This window comes from Papio anubis, chromosome 9, assembly GCF_008728515.1.
Source record: "Papio anubis isolate 15944 chromosome 9, Panubis1.0, whole genome shotgun sequence".
In the NCBI taxonomy this organism is placed as follows: Eukaryota; Metazoa; Chordata; class Mammalia; order Primates; family Cercopithecidae; genus Papio; species Papio anubis.
The window spans coordinates 64,790,248-64,806,124 of record NC_044984.1 but is presented as its reverse complement, the minus strand read 5'-3'; the positions used below and the strand labels follow the sequence as shown (position 1 = coordinate 64,806,124).

Here is a 15,877-nt window from a genome sequence, read left to right as displayed (position 1 = left end):
ACATCCAAGCAGTCACGAAGTCCTTTCCTTCCCTTGGAGCCAGCCCCTCATCCCACTGCCACTGCCCTTGCACAGTCCTTTATCAACTCTCATTAGCCCTGCTAATGAGTAGCCTCCTAGTGGGTCTCCTGCCTTCAGTTCCGCCCTAATGATCCCTTCATCACCACTGCCACCATCAAAGTTCCCTTGCTGACTCTGTCAGCTCCCTGCAAAAGAATCGTGAAAAGCTCACTACTGCTTGTAAAATGAAGTTCAGACCTCATGCTGGGTACAAGCCTCTTTATAACCTGACCCCAACTTACTCCTCCAGCTTCATGTCATTGTACTAGCCACCACCAGTGATTAGGGTCTGCCAAATTAAGGAAGGTTTACCCACCTGGGCCAGAATCCACTTTCAGTCTTTCCATCATAATGAAATAAACATTGCAGTAAGATAAAATTTTCTATCTCTCTTTTTTCTCACACAAAATTCCAAATGCTATCCAGGTATTAGGTTGGTGCAAAAGTAATCACGGTTTTTGCCATTACTTTTAATGGCATTAACTGCATTTTAATGGCATTTAAATGCATACATTGCATTTAATGGCATTTAATTGCATTACTTTTAATGGCAAAAACCGTGATTACTTTTGCATCAACCTAGTATCATCTGCCTTGCTTTAAGCCTCTGCTGAAGTTGAGTTGTTTCTACAGGCTCAGAATCCCTGGTGCTAGAGCTTGCATTTGGTAATGGGAGTGGGTGCAGAGGAGTGTGATCTGTGGCTGAGCCCCTGTGGGTGACTATTTCAGCAAAAGACAGAGGACATTTGGACCCCTGGTATTATTTTTCTGGGTCCATGGTGACAGTGAACTTCAACTTACCTCTGTCTTTGAGATACAAAGGGATGCAGGTCTTCACAAGTTTTCAAACAGCAAGCATTTCTAAACGAAGAGGCATTGGTCAGGGGATTTATGAGTGTCCCTTCTTTTTTTACGCTGCTTTGAGGAAAATTTGCAGCCTGACCCTGAGAGAGACACTCAGGGAGCAATAACCTGTTAAAGAACAATAGATGATAGTCACCGTCTCGATCTCATTTGCTTCTGCTGGGAAGGAAACACTGAGATGTTGTAGGACTAAGGACCTCAGGTTCCATTTGGGGCATTGTTCGAGGGGTTTCCCATGACCCACGCAACCAGCATTTTAGCTGCACTAGACTTCTCACGATTTCCAGAATATATGTGAAATGTTATGTTATGTTGCCTTACTTCTTTGCTTGAATTCTTATAAATATCACCTTTTCTCTTTAGCTTGATAGTTTCCTCCCCTCAAAATGAACCTAATGGCTTTCTCTTCTGTATGAAACCTTATACACAATTGTATTATGTTTATCATCTTACAGGTGTTTGTTCACTAAATACTAAGCCATGCACTCAGGGATCACAAAAAGACTATAATACTATAAATAATATCTAATACTCCAAATATTGGTGAAATTGAATGGAACTGAATGTGTCAACACTAAGCCAAGCCTTCACCAGTTAACAAAAAATTATCTTTTGTGATCTGAGATTCATATATTAGGCTTTGTCTACTTTTCATTAAGAATAAAGTGAGAAGCACATTAACAATCCCACCGCTTTAGAGTAATCATTTTCAAAGGGACATTCTATTGGGAAAAGAAGAATTTATATTTAAGACAAGGCAAATTAATGGATATTAACTTGTTTCAAAGCCCATGGTGAATCATTGTTAAAGAATTTATTAATAGGCCATAGCACAGATGTACTAGAGTTCATTCACAGCTTACCTCTAAGGTCCCAAAGTAATTTAATATCCCAGTAGAAGTGAAAAAATGAATTATGCTTTGGGTGGGAGGGAACAGGGAGGTTTCAGTCTATAATTTGGTGGATCCTTTTTAAGGTAGCGAAAAGAGACTGCTTTATACTAACAACCATTCTCAGATACCTTTCTCAGATTTTCAAGATTGAGACTGCATATAACATTCATAATAAATGACAAAGGTCTGTGAGCAGAGAATAGTTATCAATATTATTGCAGGCCTCACTTCTTATTGATTTGGTTGTTTAAAATGTCCTTTTCTAGGACCTTTTAAGGCTGGGTACAGTGGCTTTTTTCTAGGCTGGGTACAGTGGCTCACACCTGTAATCCTAGCACTGTGGGAGGCCAAAGGAGGAGGATGGCTTGAGGCCAGGAGTTTCAGACCAGCCTGGGCAACAGAGCAAGACCCTGTCTCTAAGAAAAATTTTTTAAAATTTATCTAGGTCTGATGGTCCATACCTATAATCCCAGATACTCAGGAGACTGAGGTGTGAGAATCACTGAAGACCAGGAGTTCAAAGCTGCAGTGAGCTATGATTGTGTCACTGTACTCCAGCTTAGGCGACAGAACAAGACCCCGTCTCTTAAAAAAAAATTAAATGTTCTTATCTATTGATTATACCAGACCTACCTTATATAGTCCCATGGATAGATGACCAGGCTAGCTTCCAATCAGGGACAATATCTAGTGCCAACCCATAAAAATAAGTACCTGTTTACTTGGAAAGATTGTTAGTGAGGAAAGACCTAATTGTTCTACTTTGTATCTCAAACCTCTAAAATAGTTTAAGACTGACTACAATGATTGCCTTAAACACAAGGTCTGGAAATATTTTTCAACATCCATCTGACTGACATCAATCTATATCCTTTAATGGACAAAGGATGTTGGCTATAAAAGAGACCTTTGCCTCGTTTAATAAGTAGGAAAACTGAGATCCCAAGAAGCCTGATGGCTCAGCCTAGGCTGGCTGGAGGCTGCCGAGAGCCCACAATTCATGACTCCCTCTGGGCCGTTGCTATATCAGCAAGGGAAAGTTCCGCAGAAATCCATTTCCTTGTAAGAGAACTCAGGGAGTATAAGGAAGGGGGCCCAATGCACAAGCTTGGCTGCCTGTGACTGAGACACAGTGGTCAGTGGAGGTCTTTATGGTCACCAAAGCACTGACTCTTCTATATCTATTTATATTTCAAAAGTAGTAAATTCTCAAATAGCCAACAGGTGGATCTGTCCTCACTATGTAACCCTTGTAGTTCTCTGCAGTCGGCCAACATCTTTGAGATTCTTCCATGTGGCAAACTCAGATGCTGAGAGGAGAGGTGGATAAGACACTGGCCTTGCACTCAAAGAACTAACAGTCCAGCGGGGCTTATTGTACACACCTTCCTTTGTTCACTATGTTCCTAGAATAAAGGGAACAAACCAGCAGAGTATGCAGGGAAATGATTTTCTCATTCAGTAATGCAATGAAATTGGGATTCATATAAGAAAACTGGTGTAGTGAAAAAGACATGACTTTGAGGTCACATCTCCAAGATCAAATCCTGGGGCCCCATTTCTTAGCTGTGTGACCTTGGAGAAGTTACTTTTGAGTCTCAGTTTATACTGACAATTATATTTACTTCACAAGGTTGCTGAAATCATTAAATGAGATAATTTATGTAAGCTACATAGCAGTGTCTGGCATTCGTTCATCTACTGAATTTGTGAAGGATCTACTATGTACTAGACACAGTTGTAGGCTCTCGCAGAACATACTATATATATACACACACACACACATACACATAAATACATATACATAAATATATACACACAAATATACATATATACACAAAAATGTTATAAGAATGAAAAAATGCCACCTCTCTGCCCATTATCATTGTTCTCTTTTCAGTGGTAGTAAAAGACATTCTTTTATTTACCAGAGAACATTAGTGAAGTGATGATCAAGAAATTTGCTAACTATATAGAATTCCATTATTGTCAATAGTTTGTGAGAGTCTCTCATCTTTCTCATGCAGGAGAACAGGCTCTCCTCTGACATGTTTCTGCTTTTCCACAGTGTCAGTATGTCTACCTACATCAGTGTGTAAGAGATGTTCTCAGAGCAAGGAAGCTACGGAGTGAACAAGAAAACCCCTTGTTTCCAATCTACGAAAATGTGAATCCAGAGTATCACAGAGGTAGGCACTTACTTCACTCACTTCCAAGTTCCTTCATCAAGATATGGTCAATCTGGCCAGGCACAGAGGCTTACACCTGTAATCCCAGCACTTTGGCAGGCTGAGGCAGGATGATCACTTGAGCCTAAGAGTTTGAAACCAGCCTGGGCAACATAGGGAGATCCCGTGTCTACAAATAACTAAAAAAAAAAAAAAAAAAAAAAAAATCAGACAGACGGCACATGCCCATAGTCCCAGTTACTCGGGAGGCTGAGGGGGAGGATCGCTTGAGCTCGGGAGGTCAAGGCTGCAGTGAGCTGAGATCGTACCACTGCACTCCAGCCTGAGTGACAGAGCAAGATCCTGTCTCAAAGAAAAAAGAGAAAGATTCTAGCTGGGTGCAGTGGCTCATGCCTACAATACCAGCACTTTGGGAGGCCAAGGCAGGCAGATCACCTGAAGTCAGGAGTTCGAGACCAGCCTGGCCAACATGGTGAAACCCCCATCTCTACTAAAAAAACAAAAGAGCCAGGCATGGTGGCTCATACCTGTAATCCCAGCTACTCAGGAGGCTGAGGCAGAACTGCTTGAACCCAGGAGGCAGAGGTTGCAGTGGGCTGAGATCCTGCCACTGCACTCCAGACTGGGCAACAAGAGTGAGAGTTTGTCTCAAAAAAAAAAAAAAAGAAAGAAAGAAAAAGAAAAGAAGAGAAAGGAGAGGAGGACAGAAGAAAAGAGAAAAAAGAAAAATATTCTGGAAACCATTAATAACTTAAAGCTCTTCCAATGTACACCACCCATTTCTTCTCCTAGACACAAAGAGTGGCAACAGGGAAGAGAGGGAGGGTGGGGAGGGGGTTCCTGCAGCTGAGCAGCAGTTTCACAAGGTATCTCTTCCAGCCTAGCAGAGGATGCTGCTACGAAGGACTCTGCTTAGCCTTTCTTTTCCAAGCAATAAGCTCCACTACTGGGCAGGATGCTTTGAAATCACAACTAGTTCAAGTTGTAAAATCCCTTTGGAAAAGAATTTGGCAATCAAGGTATCGGGGTCCTTCATATGTTCTTATCTTGTGACCCTGTATTTCTCCTACCACCCTACATATGAAAAAAAAAAGTATTATGCATGAAGCTTTTCGTAGTTTTGTTTGACAAGCCTGGGCAGCAAAGTGAGGCCCCTTCTCTACAATAAATTTAAAAATTAACCAGGCGTGGTATGCTCCTGTAGTCCCAGCTGCTTGGGAGGCTGAGGCAGGAGAATCACTTGAGCCCAGGAGTTGAAGCCTGCAGTGAGCTATAATTGTGCCTCTGCACTCCACCTGGGTGACAGAGCAAGACTGTATCTCAAAAACAAACAAACAGACAGGTTGGGCATAGTGGCTCACGCCTGTAATCCCAGCACTTTGGGAGGCCAAGGCAGGTGGTCAGCTGACGTCAGGAGCTCAAGACCAGCCTGGCCAACATGGCGAAACCCCATCTCTACTAAAATACAAAAATTAGCTGGACGTGGTGATGCGCACCTGTAGTTCCAGCTACTTGGGGGGCTGAGGCAGGAGAATTGCTTGAACCTGAGAGGTGGAGGTTGCAGTGAGTCAAGATCATGCCACTGCACTCCAGCCTGGGCCACAAAGCAAGACTCCATCTCAAAAAACAACCAACCAAAAACAATGCTATTTTTGAGGACATTATAATAACATGGGTATTTATTATAAATAAAGAAAACAGGACATAAAACAAACAAAAACAATGCATAAGGAAAAAGAAGACTGGGAGAAAATATAAATTTCCCTGAAGATTAGAAAAATCTATTTTTCCTTCTTTTGTATTTTATAAATGTTCTAGAATAAGGATGTAACACTTTTCAAATGGGAAATTCAATAGAAAAAAACCTCACAAGGCACAGTTTTGATCAAGCAATTATTAAGTGACAAGAGAAGGGTCCTCATGCCTCGTCTTACTCTAGGCCATCATGAAGACCTAAGTTATCACATAGGCTAATTGCAAATGTGAAGGAGGATTGTATTAGTTATCCGTTACTGCCTAACAAATTACCCCAACATTTAGCAGTTTAAATCAGCATTTATTATCTCACTGGTGGTTCTGGCCCAGAGTCTTTCAGGAGGTTGCAGTCAAGACTTACAAGGGGGCTGCCATTATCTGAAGGTTTGACTGGGGCTGGAGGAGTCACTTCACAATGGCTTGCTCACATGACTGTGGGCAGATGCAGCTGCAATTCCTTGCCATGTAGACTGATATCTCTATAAATCAGATAATCTTACTTTGACAAACATTATTTCATACCCTCTTATCTGTTTCTAAATGATCTTCAATTGGCAGTGTCTCCTAACCTTTTACTTAGTTCTCTGTACCACCCAGCCTAGCCAGTATGTTAATGAGTTAACAATCTGTAAAGCACAAATAAAGAGCTACTATTTAGAGGAGTCCTTTGTAAATCAGATAATTCTTTTGTACTAAAATAATTACCCCCCAGTTAATCCGTATAGTAAATTAAGGTTTTTGCATGGGAGATTCCTTAAGAGGCTTCAGTATAGAGCAAGTTCTGAGGGATCTTGGAGGTTCCTTTGTCTTGACTTGAGAATCTTTTTTTAGAGTAACCTTGGGCACTCCTGAAAGAAGCTAACTATGGTATAGAAAAGGATAACCACCAGGTACCTGAAGGCTAAGATTCAGGTCCAAACTCTCAAACTAACTAGCTTTAACAAGCTGTGTAACCCTGAGTAAGTTACTCTGACTCTCTGGGCCTATGGCTGCATCCATAAAAACAGAGGTGATGGACTAGAATCACTAGTCCCTTTCAAGTCTAATATTCTGTGTTTCTAAATGGAATGACCTGGTCCCAGTAGGAATGGCCTCATCTTAAACTAGGTTGAGCTATGTATTTCTGCTGGTCTTTCACATTGGTAATTTTCATAAACAGAACAAACAATTATGACACACCCTGCGGCAGTCTCTAATTACAGTGTTCTTCCTTTCAGATCCAGTCTATTCAAGGCATTGAGAATGTACCTGAAGAGCTCCTGGATAAAAATTATTCACTGTGTGATTTGTTTTTAAAAACTTGCTTCATGCCCTACAGAGGTGCCAGCTATTTCTGTTGATACTATGTATAATTTATTAATCCGGAGAATGTTTAAAATTTTATATAATTTAAAGGTAACAGATATTATTGTACATAGTTGTATTTTATAGTTTCTTCTGTAAATATGTATTTTTCGTGTTTAATATTAAGCTTTATATAATACTATTTTTCCACACTAAAGTGTTCATGACTTGTTCTACATAAACTAATTCAACCTGTGTGACAGGACTACTGGTAAAATGTGTATGGAGGTGGTGGCAGAGACAATCCCTTGGGCCATGTTTTCTACCTGTTTTGATATTCACTGGACAGGACAAAGGGCAGGGCTAGAGAGAGCAAATACTATGTCTAGCTTTGCTGCATTGCTGTCCCATGAATCTCGGAGCCAACAGGCATGTCCTAAACATGCTACTAGGACAAATGTAACAGTCAAAAAAAGGATTAGAGGGAGAAAAAAGAATTAAGCAGTACCAAAGCTGAACTGGATGGTTGTGTCTGAACTAGTTGCTCTCTCTCCTTTCTCCTACCAGGGATTCAAGCCAAAATGGTTAGCTCAGGGATCATGTAACTTGCAGTGCAAGCCCAGGATGTAGGATGCAGGGTTGAGGATTCTGATAGAGAATGATTCCAAACAGAAGTGATGAATTCCTTTTGTTAAGAAGATGTCAGCTGTACCCAGACTGAAAACATAACATGCAAAGCACCATCTATAGTGATTAGAGATCCTCTCATTGCATTCATAGTGTGAACATCCACACCCATACTGTAATGTGTTTATGCACACTAGTTTTTGTCTCATTTTCAGTGGTCTCCATTCCTAGAAAAGTCACAATTATCCATTCCTACTTGATTTCCCATTAAAAGAATATTATGGTGGCAGACTGTGCCTGATTAAAAGACTTAATGCCAACATTTTCATAGAAATGACTACAAACATCATATATAATAAATTTAAAAACAACAGCAAAAACAAAAACAGTGGTCTTTAGTAAAATTTTCAAAAACCTTTTTAGTAAATTAATGAAGTCAAAATATCAAGTAGTCACCCAAAGTTGCATTTAATAACAAAAGGTACTACGTACTGTACCAAGTTTATCTTCAGTATTTGTGCCTTACTGTGACTATAACAAATTCCAGTGAGTGAGAAAGTGGGTATTTCCTTCATCAAGGTCCAGTTCCGAGAGCATTCCTGGGAAAAATTTGAAAGGCATTTGTATGGAATCTTCATAGATACCTGAGAAGATAAGCTGGAGATGTTTGCCTTTTTCATACTACAAATTTTTCTATAATAAACTTGGGAATTAGAGGTCAAGTTTGTTGATGGCATAGCTTCCTTTGCAGAAAGAGTACATTTTTTTTCAAAGTATGTACTTTTGTAATCTACCATAAAGTCCCATAATACAGTGAATGTAATTGACATAATAATTGAAAATCATTGACTATACCTAAAATAGTTATTTATAATTAAATAACTCTACACCCAATCTGGAAATTTTTCCAGGGTTATTTGAAGTTTACAAAAACGTGAAGCATAATCATAAGTTTCAAAGTTTCACAGTTTCATTGTGCTCAATGCCCTTGTGAAATGACAGTCTTAGGCTCTGATTCTGTATCAAGGAACTAAGCAGATCTTCTGGAAATGAAAAGGAACAACATATGTGTAAGTGCAGTAGATGTACCACCAGTGAGAAAATAGAGGTCAGAGATTTACAACGTGTGGCATCTATTAGAAATCACCTTTCCTACATGGAAAAGAAAAAGCAAGAAAAAAAGCAGAATTTTACACTAATGTTGCTTGATGCAAAGCACATTAATGCCTGGAAGGATACATTCATTTTTGACTTTTCATTCACTCAGAAAACTTTTAGTAAGTGCCTGCAACCTGCTAGGCACTGTTCCAGAATCTACCCATTTCTACTCACATAAAGAGAATCCTCATAAAGTTAGGACTGTTGTTACTACCTTCAGTTGAGTTTAAAAGAGCCTCATCAAGGGAATGGGATAACTGAGCCGGTCCAGGACAGTGGTCACCTTCCACAGGCCACACACTGGAAAGTGCTAATGCTACTTCAATAGTAAACCTCTGGATCTAGAAGACAGAGCAATTAATTGCACAAACCAGGAATTAAAACCATAAAAAACCTATACATCTGTAACAGTAAATAACACTCTCGTACCCTGGCAACATCTAGGGTAGTATCAGAATTATGTAAGTGGACATGACAGGGAAAAATTGTAGGTTTTTTAAGTCTAATCCAACCCAGGAAATGTCTATTCCTACCCTACACTCAATTTTAAATCTCCTTAACAACAAATATTTCACTATGCACTCCTGCTCCTGGGAAGACTAAATACATTGATTTATTTATTAAATTTAGGAGAAAAAAGTTTTCCTTGACATTCAGCTCCATTGGATTTATTTTCATTTAATTGCATCATGTGTTATGTCTTGGTAAACACTCCATCTCCTGTCTTGGTGGGCATCCTGTCTGTACACCTGTGCAATACACTTTAATCATCAAGGCTTCAAAGTGCTTTTGAGCTATCAAATCTTGGGAGAGTCCCATCTAGCATCTTAATAATTATTTTTCCAAGTTCGTTATAATTAACTCCTTTAATCTCATCTCATTAAATCAATTTTGTATTATTATTTGTATTGTTCTCTGGAAAGCAGCCAATTGTTCAGCTCTTGAATCAGAATTTTCAAAGACTCACCTCTCTTACCTGGGCTTGCACGTATTTGTCCTAAGTAATTCTCTATCCCTTAAACCTCTGAGTCCCTCTGTTTTATTAGTTGCCCCACTCCTCCCAGTTGAAAATGTTTGTTTTCCCAATTGAATGTGATTTTTATCTACTGTTCATATTATCTTTTATACTCATAAGTATAATTTCACAATCCTTTCAGGTTCCACATCATCAAAAAGATGACCATAATTTCCCTTTTTTTTTGAAATGGAGTCTCGCTCTGTCGCCCAGGGTGGAGTGCAGTGGAGCAGTCTCAGCTCACTGCAACCTCCGCCTCTCGGGTTCAAGTGATTCTGCCTCAGCCTCCTGAGTAGCTGTAATTACAGGTGCCTGCCACCATGCCTGGCTAATTTTTGTGTTTTCAGTAGAGATGGGGTTTCACCATGTTGGCCAGGTTGGTCTCAAACTCCTGACCTCAGGTGATCCACCCACCTCAACCTCCCAAAGTGCTGGGAATACAGGAGTGAGCCACCACACCTGGCCAATTTCACTTTTAAATACTAAAAGGCACACAGCACACAGACATTTTTGGGGCAGTTTTCTTTGGGAGGGTCTTTGATAAATTTTGTAATCATCTTTTGGAAGAAAGTCCAAAATGACATGTGAAAATAATATTAAACCATTTAGCAGATGTCCAGCAATATAAAAATAGACCTCACATGCTACCCTTCACAGGCTGATTCTCTTGCCTTGGTGTCTAAGGATCCAATTTCTTATGTTAAATATTTTCCTTACCTTTTGCAATAATATTATTGGCCATATGCTAAATTCTCATTCACTTAGCTTTCTGAGAATTCTTTGACGTTGGAATCCTGAAATAATAAAGCTACCAGATCTGCACAACAGCAGTGGTAGTATCTGAGCCCAAACTCTGGGACACTCTAGAGTTTTAGTTTACAAATATGAGCCAGACCAAACCTGACCTGGTGAAAATCAATAGGTAATAAGTTGCTTGTATATGTTAGCAGTTCAAGGGCTTTCTGGGTTCCATTTCGTTAGGGAAATGAAAATATTATAACTGCTTAGCCAAGACAGGGTGGCAATAAGGAATGACTGATCCTCCTCCAAGTTGCAGTGAGCAAGCCCTCAAGCCTACCTCATTCCTGAAGAGTTGAAGGAGAAAATGCTGTGCTAATTTTCTGCACTGCTATTTTTAACCTGAAATTTAGAATTACATCAGGTATTCAAAGAATGTTCCCTATCAAAGGAAAATCGGTAAACGATGACTGCAAAAAGCAAGTGAAATGATGCAAAGAGGAAATATTTGCACAAGAGAATCTAACCAGACATCATCAGGAAGATAAAATGGCATCTCTTCTTTGTGGCCTGGGTGTGCTTGGACAATCATGTCATATGTTTCTATTAGGACATGTTGCCCTTTTGAGGATTCACTCTGACTACGTTGGCCAGATGGTTTAACTGATTAAACAATTGAATCAATTTATTTTGCTTTTTGAATTGACCAGATATTTAACTAAATGTACTGGGTTTGGCATTTTAGACACACTGCCTTAGATTCTTGTAGAGAATGATGACTTTGAAAATGTTTGGCCATTTTAGTTAAAATGCAGGGTAACATTTGATGCAGCCATGATAACAGGAAAAATCTGTTCTGTTCTAAAAATGTTTCTAGCAATAGAAGTATTTCTGGCTAAGAGAATACTCTTGACTTGTAGGGAGGCTCCCTTGGAATAAATATATGCAACACAAATAAGGCATTTTATTTTTTAAAAGATTGCCTATATAAGATACACTTATTAAATAAAGAAAGTGTTGGTGAATGCTCTGAAAAGAGAGGCTTATGTAAGGGAAATAAGAGATTAACAGGTTTACCAAAGATTATTTTTATAACCTGTATGCCAATTCACATGATCTTACATAAGACACCAAAATAAGTTATTCAAAACTGTGAATAATGTCAGACAAATGCAATGTGTCCCTTCTAGAACAGTCACAAAAAGGATTGGTTATAACCGTTTTAATAAATACTGTCCTCACCCCAAGAACAAGCTTTCAGTTATGTTGAGATGTTGTAATAGCTGTGTGCGTAGATAAGCACCCCCATCAAGAAAGGAACATGTGCAATTGTGGCTTTAAGAGTTTGTGGCACAGCTGCACAGCATTCCATCTGCAGGTTAGTAGGAAAGCCTGTACTGGCCTTTGTGGAATGTCCTAGTCTGCCACATTGACAAGAGGGTGCACCAATGCTCTACTGGAAGAGTATTTCTGGTTTTCTGTGCAGGACTGTTGGGCTTATAAATTCTTCAAGAACAAGGACCAAGTCTTTAATCTCATCTCTACTCCTACTTTGTGGAAATTAGTGCACAGCTCACAGACATTCTACACACACTTCTTGAAATTGCTCCTGACTTCATATTTTGGATGTTAGGTAGTCAGTGTCCAATAATACTGTTGTCCATGGAGGTTAATCTAGCTGTTCCTTCATTTGTGTGAAGCATAAATAATGTAAGTAAATACAGCAACTGAACTTTTTATGTTCTATAATAGAGCACTTTTAAGTTTTTAATATCATTTATTTCTCTGAAAATCCAGTTAAGATGGCAGTAGATGATTCTATTTTTTCATACTATAGCATCCACCCACAATATTGTGTTTCTAACTGTATTTGAACAAAGAACTTCCTTAGTCTTTCAATTTAAATTATGTATTTGCTTAATATATTTTTATATTTGTAACTGTGGTTAAAAGAAATCTATAAAGCATCTTGCATCCATTCTCACTAGTATAGGAATAAAACTGCAGTTTGTTGAAGGAGAGTGTTCTGTTTTCTATTCACCTGCTCCTCATTTATCAATTTTTGTCATCTGTCTGTTCAGAAGAAAGGTCAAAAGTGACTGCTTTAAAATGAGAAAAATCTTCCATGACATTATCATGAAGAATATAGTTATCTTAACCTTTAGTCCCGTAAGTACTGAGTTGGTTACGTGCAGTATTGTGTACATATAATAGGCTCTCCAGCTGTCTCCAACTAAATTCCTGTTTTCCGTTCTTTACTTCATTAATAACCAAAATGTCACCTGTTACCAACAGTGTTAGTGTACTCTCAGAGGTACTGCCCTGGTTGGATTGCCACTGAGCCCTTCAGAGACACTTCAGACATTTGCGGACAGTGTGACATTTGGTAAAGAGACGCCGTGCCTATTTCCAGAGTCATGAGTTTGCCCTTTTGCCTTTTTCATATTTTAGCGGAAAGATCCTGTCCTTCACAACTCCAATATTTCATTTTTCTATAACTTGCTCACAGAAACCTTTATTTTTTTTAAAAAATACAGTAGCAGATTTACAAATAAAATCATTAAATCAAAGCAATCCTTCCTTTTGAAACAGTTTCTGGATTCAAAGAAGTAGGTTAACAAAATAAATTGACCTATGAAGCTAGACTTCTGTTTTTTCCAAAGTAACTATTTGACAGAATTTATTCTTAAAGAAAAAGAGAGTATTGCAACTTGAACTAATCACTTGGTAATTTTGCTGATATATCTTCCATAATCATAAAATGTTAGAGCTGGAAGGGCCGGCCAACTTGGGACCAAGAATGTAGGAAACCAAGACACAAATTTAAAAACAATACAGCAAATAAAATAAAATATAAAAATATAAAATCAAAATAATACAGCAAAATAAGACAATGCTGAAATCAAACCTGGTTTTCCTATTACTCAGGGGGAGGACCTGTTCATATGTAAATACAGACAAATAAAAATGCCGCTCATTGCCAGGACAGTGGCTCACACTTGTAATCCCAGTGCTTTGGGAGGCTGAGGCATGAGGATCACTCAAGGTCAGGAGTTTAAGAAAGCTGCTCAGAAAGTCAGTGGACACAATGGCTATTTCCAACACTAAAGCAGAACTGTCAATCCTCTTTTTTTGGTATCTCATATGTCTGGAAACATCCATGTATTTAAACAAATCTCAGACTGTATTTAAGAGTCATACCTGAACCAAAGTCATCACAATCTTAAATCTGAGCTAATATTACATATAAAAGGAAAAAGCATGATTTTTCTAACACAATATTATTATAAAACATTATTGAAACTAATTGTATCAAACCTTCTAGAATCCAGAAGAGTTTCTACAGCTAGATTTTCAGAGAACTGGCAAGACTTTTGATGCTCCTGATGAAAGGAGCTTTCATAATAGAAGAGTAAAAATTAACTGGTAGAATCCGAGCCTGAATAATAAGAGAAAACCATGCAGGGATGGTTCTGTGTAGAAGTTAACAAACATTTACCTCCTCACTAAAAGAGGTAATGAACCCCAAAGGACATGCTCACTAAAATATCTCCCAATCCAGTCTTTTCCAAGCAAAATTTTACTATTATAATAGAGAACTGTTGATATGAATTAAGTTTGCTTTTTTTCTAGGATTTGTTGTGACAATAACTTCATCTTTGACCAAAACTTTAGTTAGATTCCTCAGTGTCCTCTGCCTGACTAGGCCCATCCTTGGGCTTCCATCTCTGTCCTCGTAGACTCCAGTTTAAAGTAAGGTTAGTGAAAATCTCCCAACCTAGGTACCTGACCATCCTTGATATCTTATCACCTGGGTCTGCCTTCAGCAGGAATTCCCTTTACCCCTGATGTTTCCCCTTCCTCTTAGTGAGTTTTCATCCACTGACCTCCCATCCTGCTCCTGCTTTAAACAGGAAAGGTTAATTTTCCTGTTTTATTTAATCCCCACTTGTCCTTGCTGAAGTTGAAGTTGAGTCCAATTTCTCTCCCCTACAGCAAAACCCCATTGCAGATGTCCTTATATTTACTACTATGGACCCTCTTAAATAAAGCCTGCCTTACTGTCTTTAATGTTAAAGTGTCATGAATAATTTTTCTTCAACAATTTTAATGATGCAACAACCTTTGTGTAAATTATCTTAATATAAAATTACTTTCCACTTTGGCCCCTGGAAGAAACTTGGCATCTATTTCCATCTTAAGAAAGAGTTGGCAATGAGATATGTTTCCTATCTCTATTATCCTGCTGCAAACCATTAGTGGCCAAGAAGTTTCTGTATCTTAGGGCTTGCCAAAGAGTTACAGTAAACAACAACAACAAAAAATCACAACAGCTGACAATACAACCATAGAAACGAAGCGCAATAGGAGTGGAGAAGTTCAGAAACCAGGGAATATTACTAAGTCTACGCTTTAATCAGATAATATCCTTTGTAAGACATATAAATTTAAACATTTTAAGACATTCTTTTTTTCCTAAAGAACTTTGCAATGACCACTAACTTAGTCGACATCCAAGTTGACATTTCTCCCTGACTCAGAACAGATAGCAGAGGGGAGGAAACAACTGTCTACCTGCAAAGAGTAACACAACAGCAATAAATAAAGATGAGCCAGGACAGAAGGGGAAATAAAACCAATCGTCCTACTTTGTTGTTCAGGTTTTAGTGGAGGACTATGAGGACAAGACAACTGGGGAGTAAAATTAAACGTGAGAGTCAGGTCTGAAAGAGCTATTAGGAGTCTTAGACCTCTTGTAATAGCAGAGGATTTTCAAATGCAGCCCAAGAGGAAGACATTGCAAGACCTGTTTAAGAAGGGGACCAGAAGTTCAACCTCTAGGATGGTCATTAAAAGCTGTAACATTTAGAGCAGGGGTCCCCAACCCCCAGGCCATGGACAGGTACTGGTCTGTGGCCTATTAGGAAGCAGGTTGCACAGCAGGAGGTAAGCAGTGGGTGAGAGAGCATTACCGCCTGAGCTCCACCTCCTGTCAGAGAAGCAGTGGCATTAGATTCTCACAGGACAGTGAACCTTGTTGTGAACTGCGTATGCGAGGGATCTAGGTTGAGCACTCCTTATGAGAATCCAGCCCCTGATGATCTGAGGTGGAACAGTTTCATCCCGAAACCATCCCCCTCCTTCCATCACCCCTCAAGTCCATGGAAAAATTTTCTTCCACAAAACTGGTCCCTGGTGCCAAAAAGGTTGGGGACCACTGATTTAGACAGAGCTTTTTACTTTTAAATGGCACCCAAGGTACTCGGTGAAACAATCTGTACAGCAAACTCCTG

The 15,877-nt window shown here is 39.1% G+C and overlaps 1 protein-coding gene and 1 long non-coding RNA gene across 3 annotated transcripts in view; one reads left to right on the top strand and one right to left on the bottom strand.

Annotated features, from left to right (window-relative positions):
• The window catches only part of PTPRB (protein tyrosine phosphatase receptor type B), a 124,759-nt gene extending 112,160 nt beyond the window's left edge, over positions 1 to 12,599 (top strand). For both annotated transcript variants that reach the window (XM_003906772.5, XM_021922599.2), the window contains 2 exons: positions 3,886 to 4,006; positions 6,979 to 12,599. In XM_003906772.5, the coding sequence (XP_003906821.2) occupies positions 3,886 to 4,006; positions 6,979 to 7,001 (144 nt within the window). In that variant the 3' untranslated portion in view covers positions 7,002 to 12,599. The remainder of the gene's footprint in view (positions 1 to 3,885; positions 4,007 to 6,978) is intronic.
• The window catches only part of LOC116268890, a 61,705-nt gene continuing 46,802 nt past the window's right edge, over positions 975 to 15,877 (bottom strand). The window contains exon 2 of the long non-coding RNA XR_004176118.1: positions 975 to 1,032. This is a non-coding gene — a long non-coding RNA (uncharacterized LOC116268890). The remainder of the gene's footprint in view (positions 1,033 to 15,877) is intronic.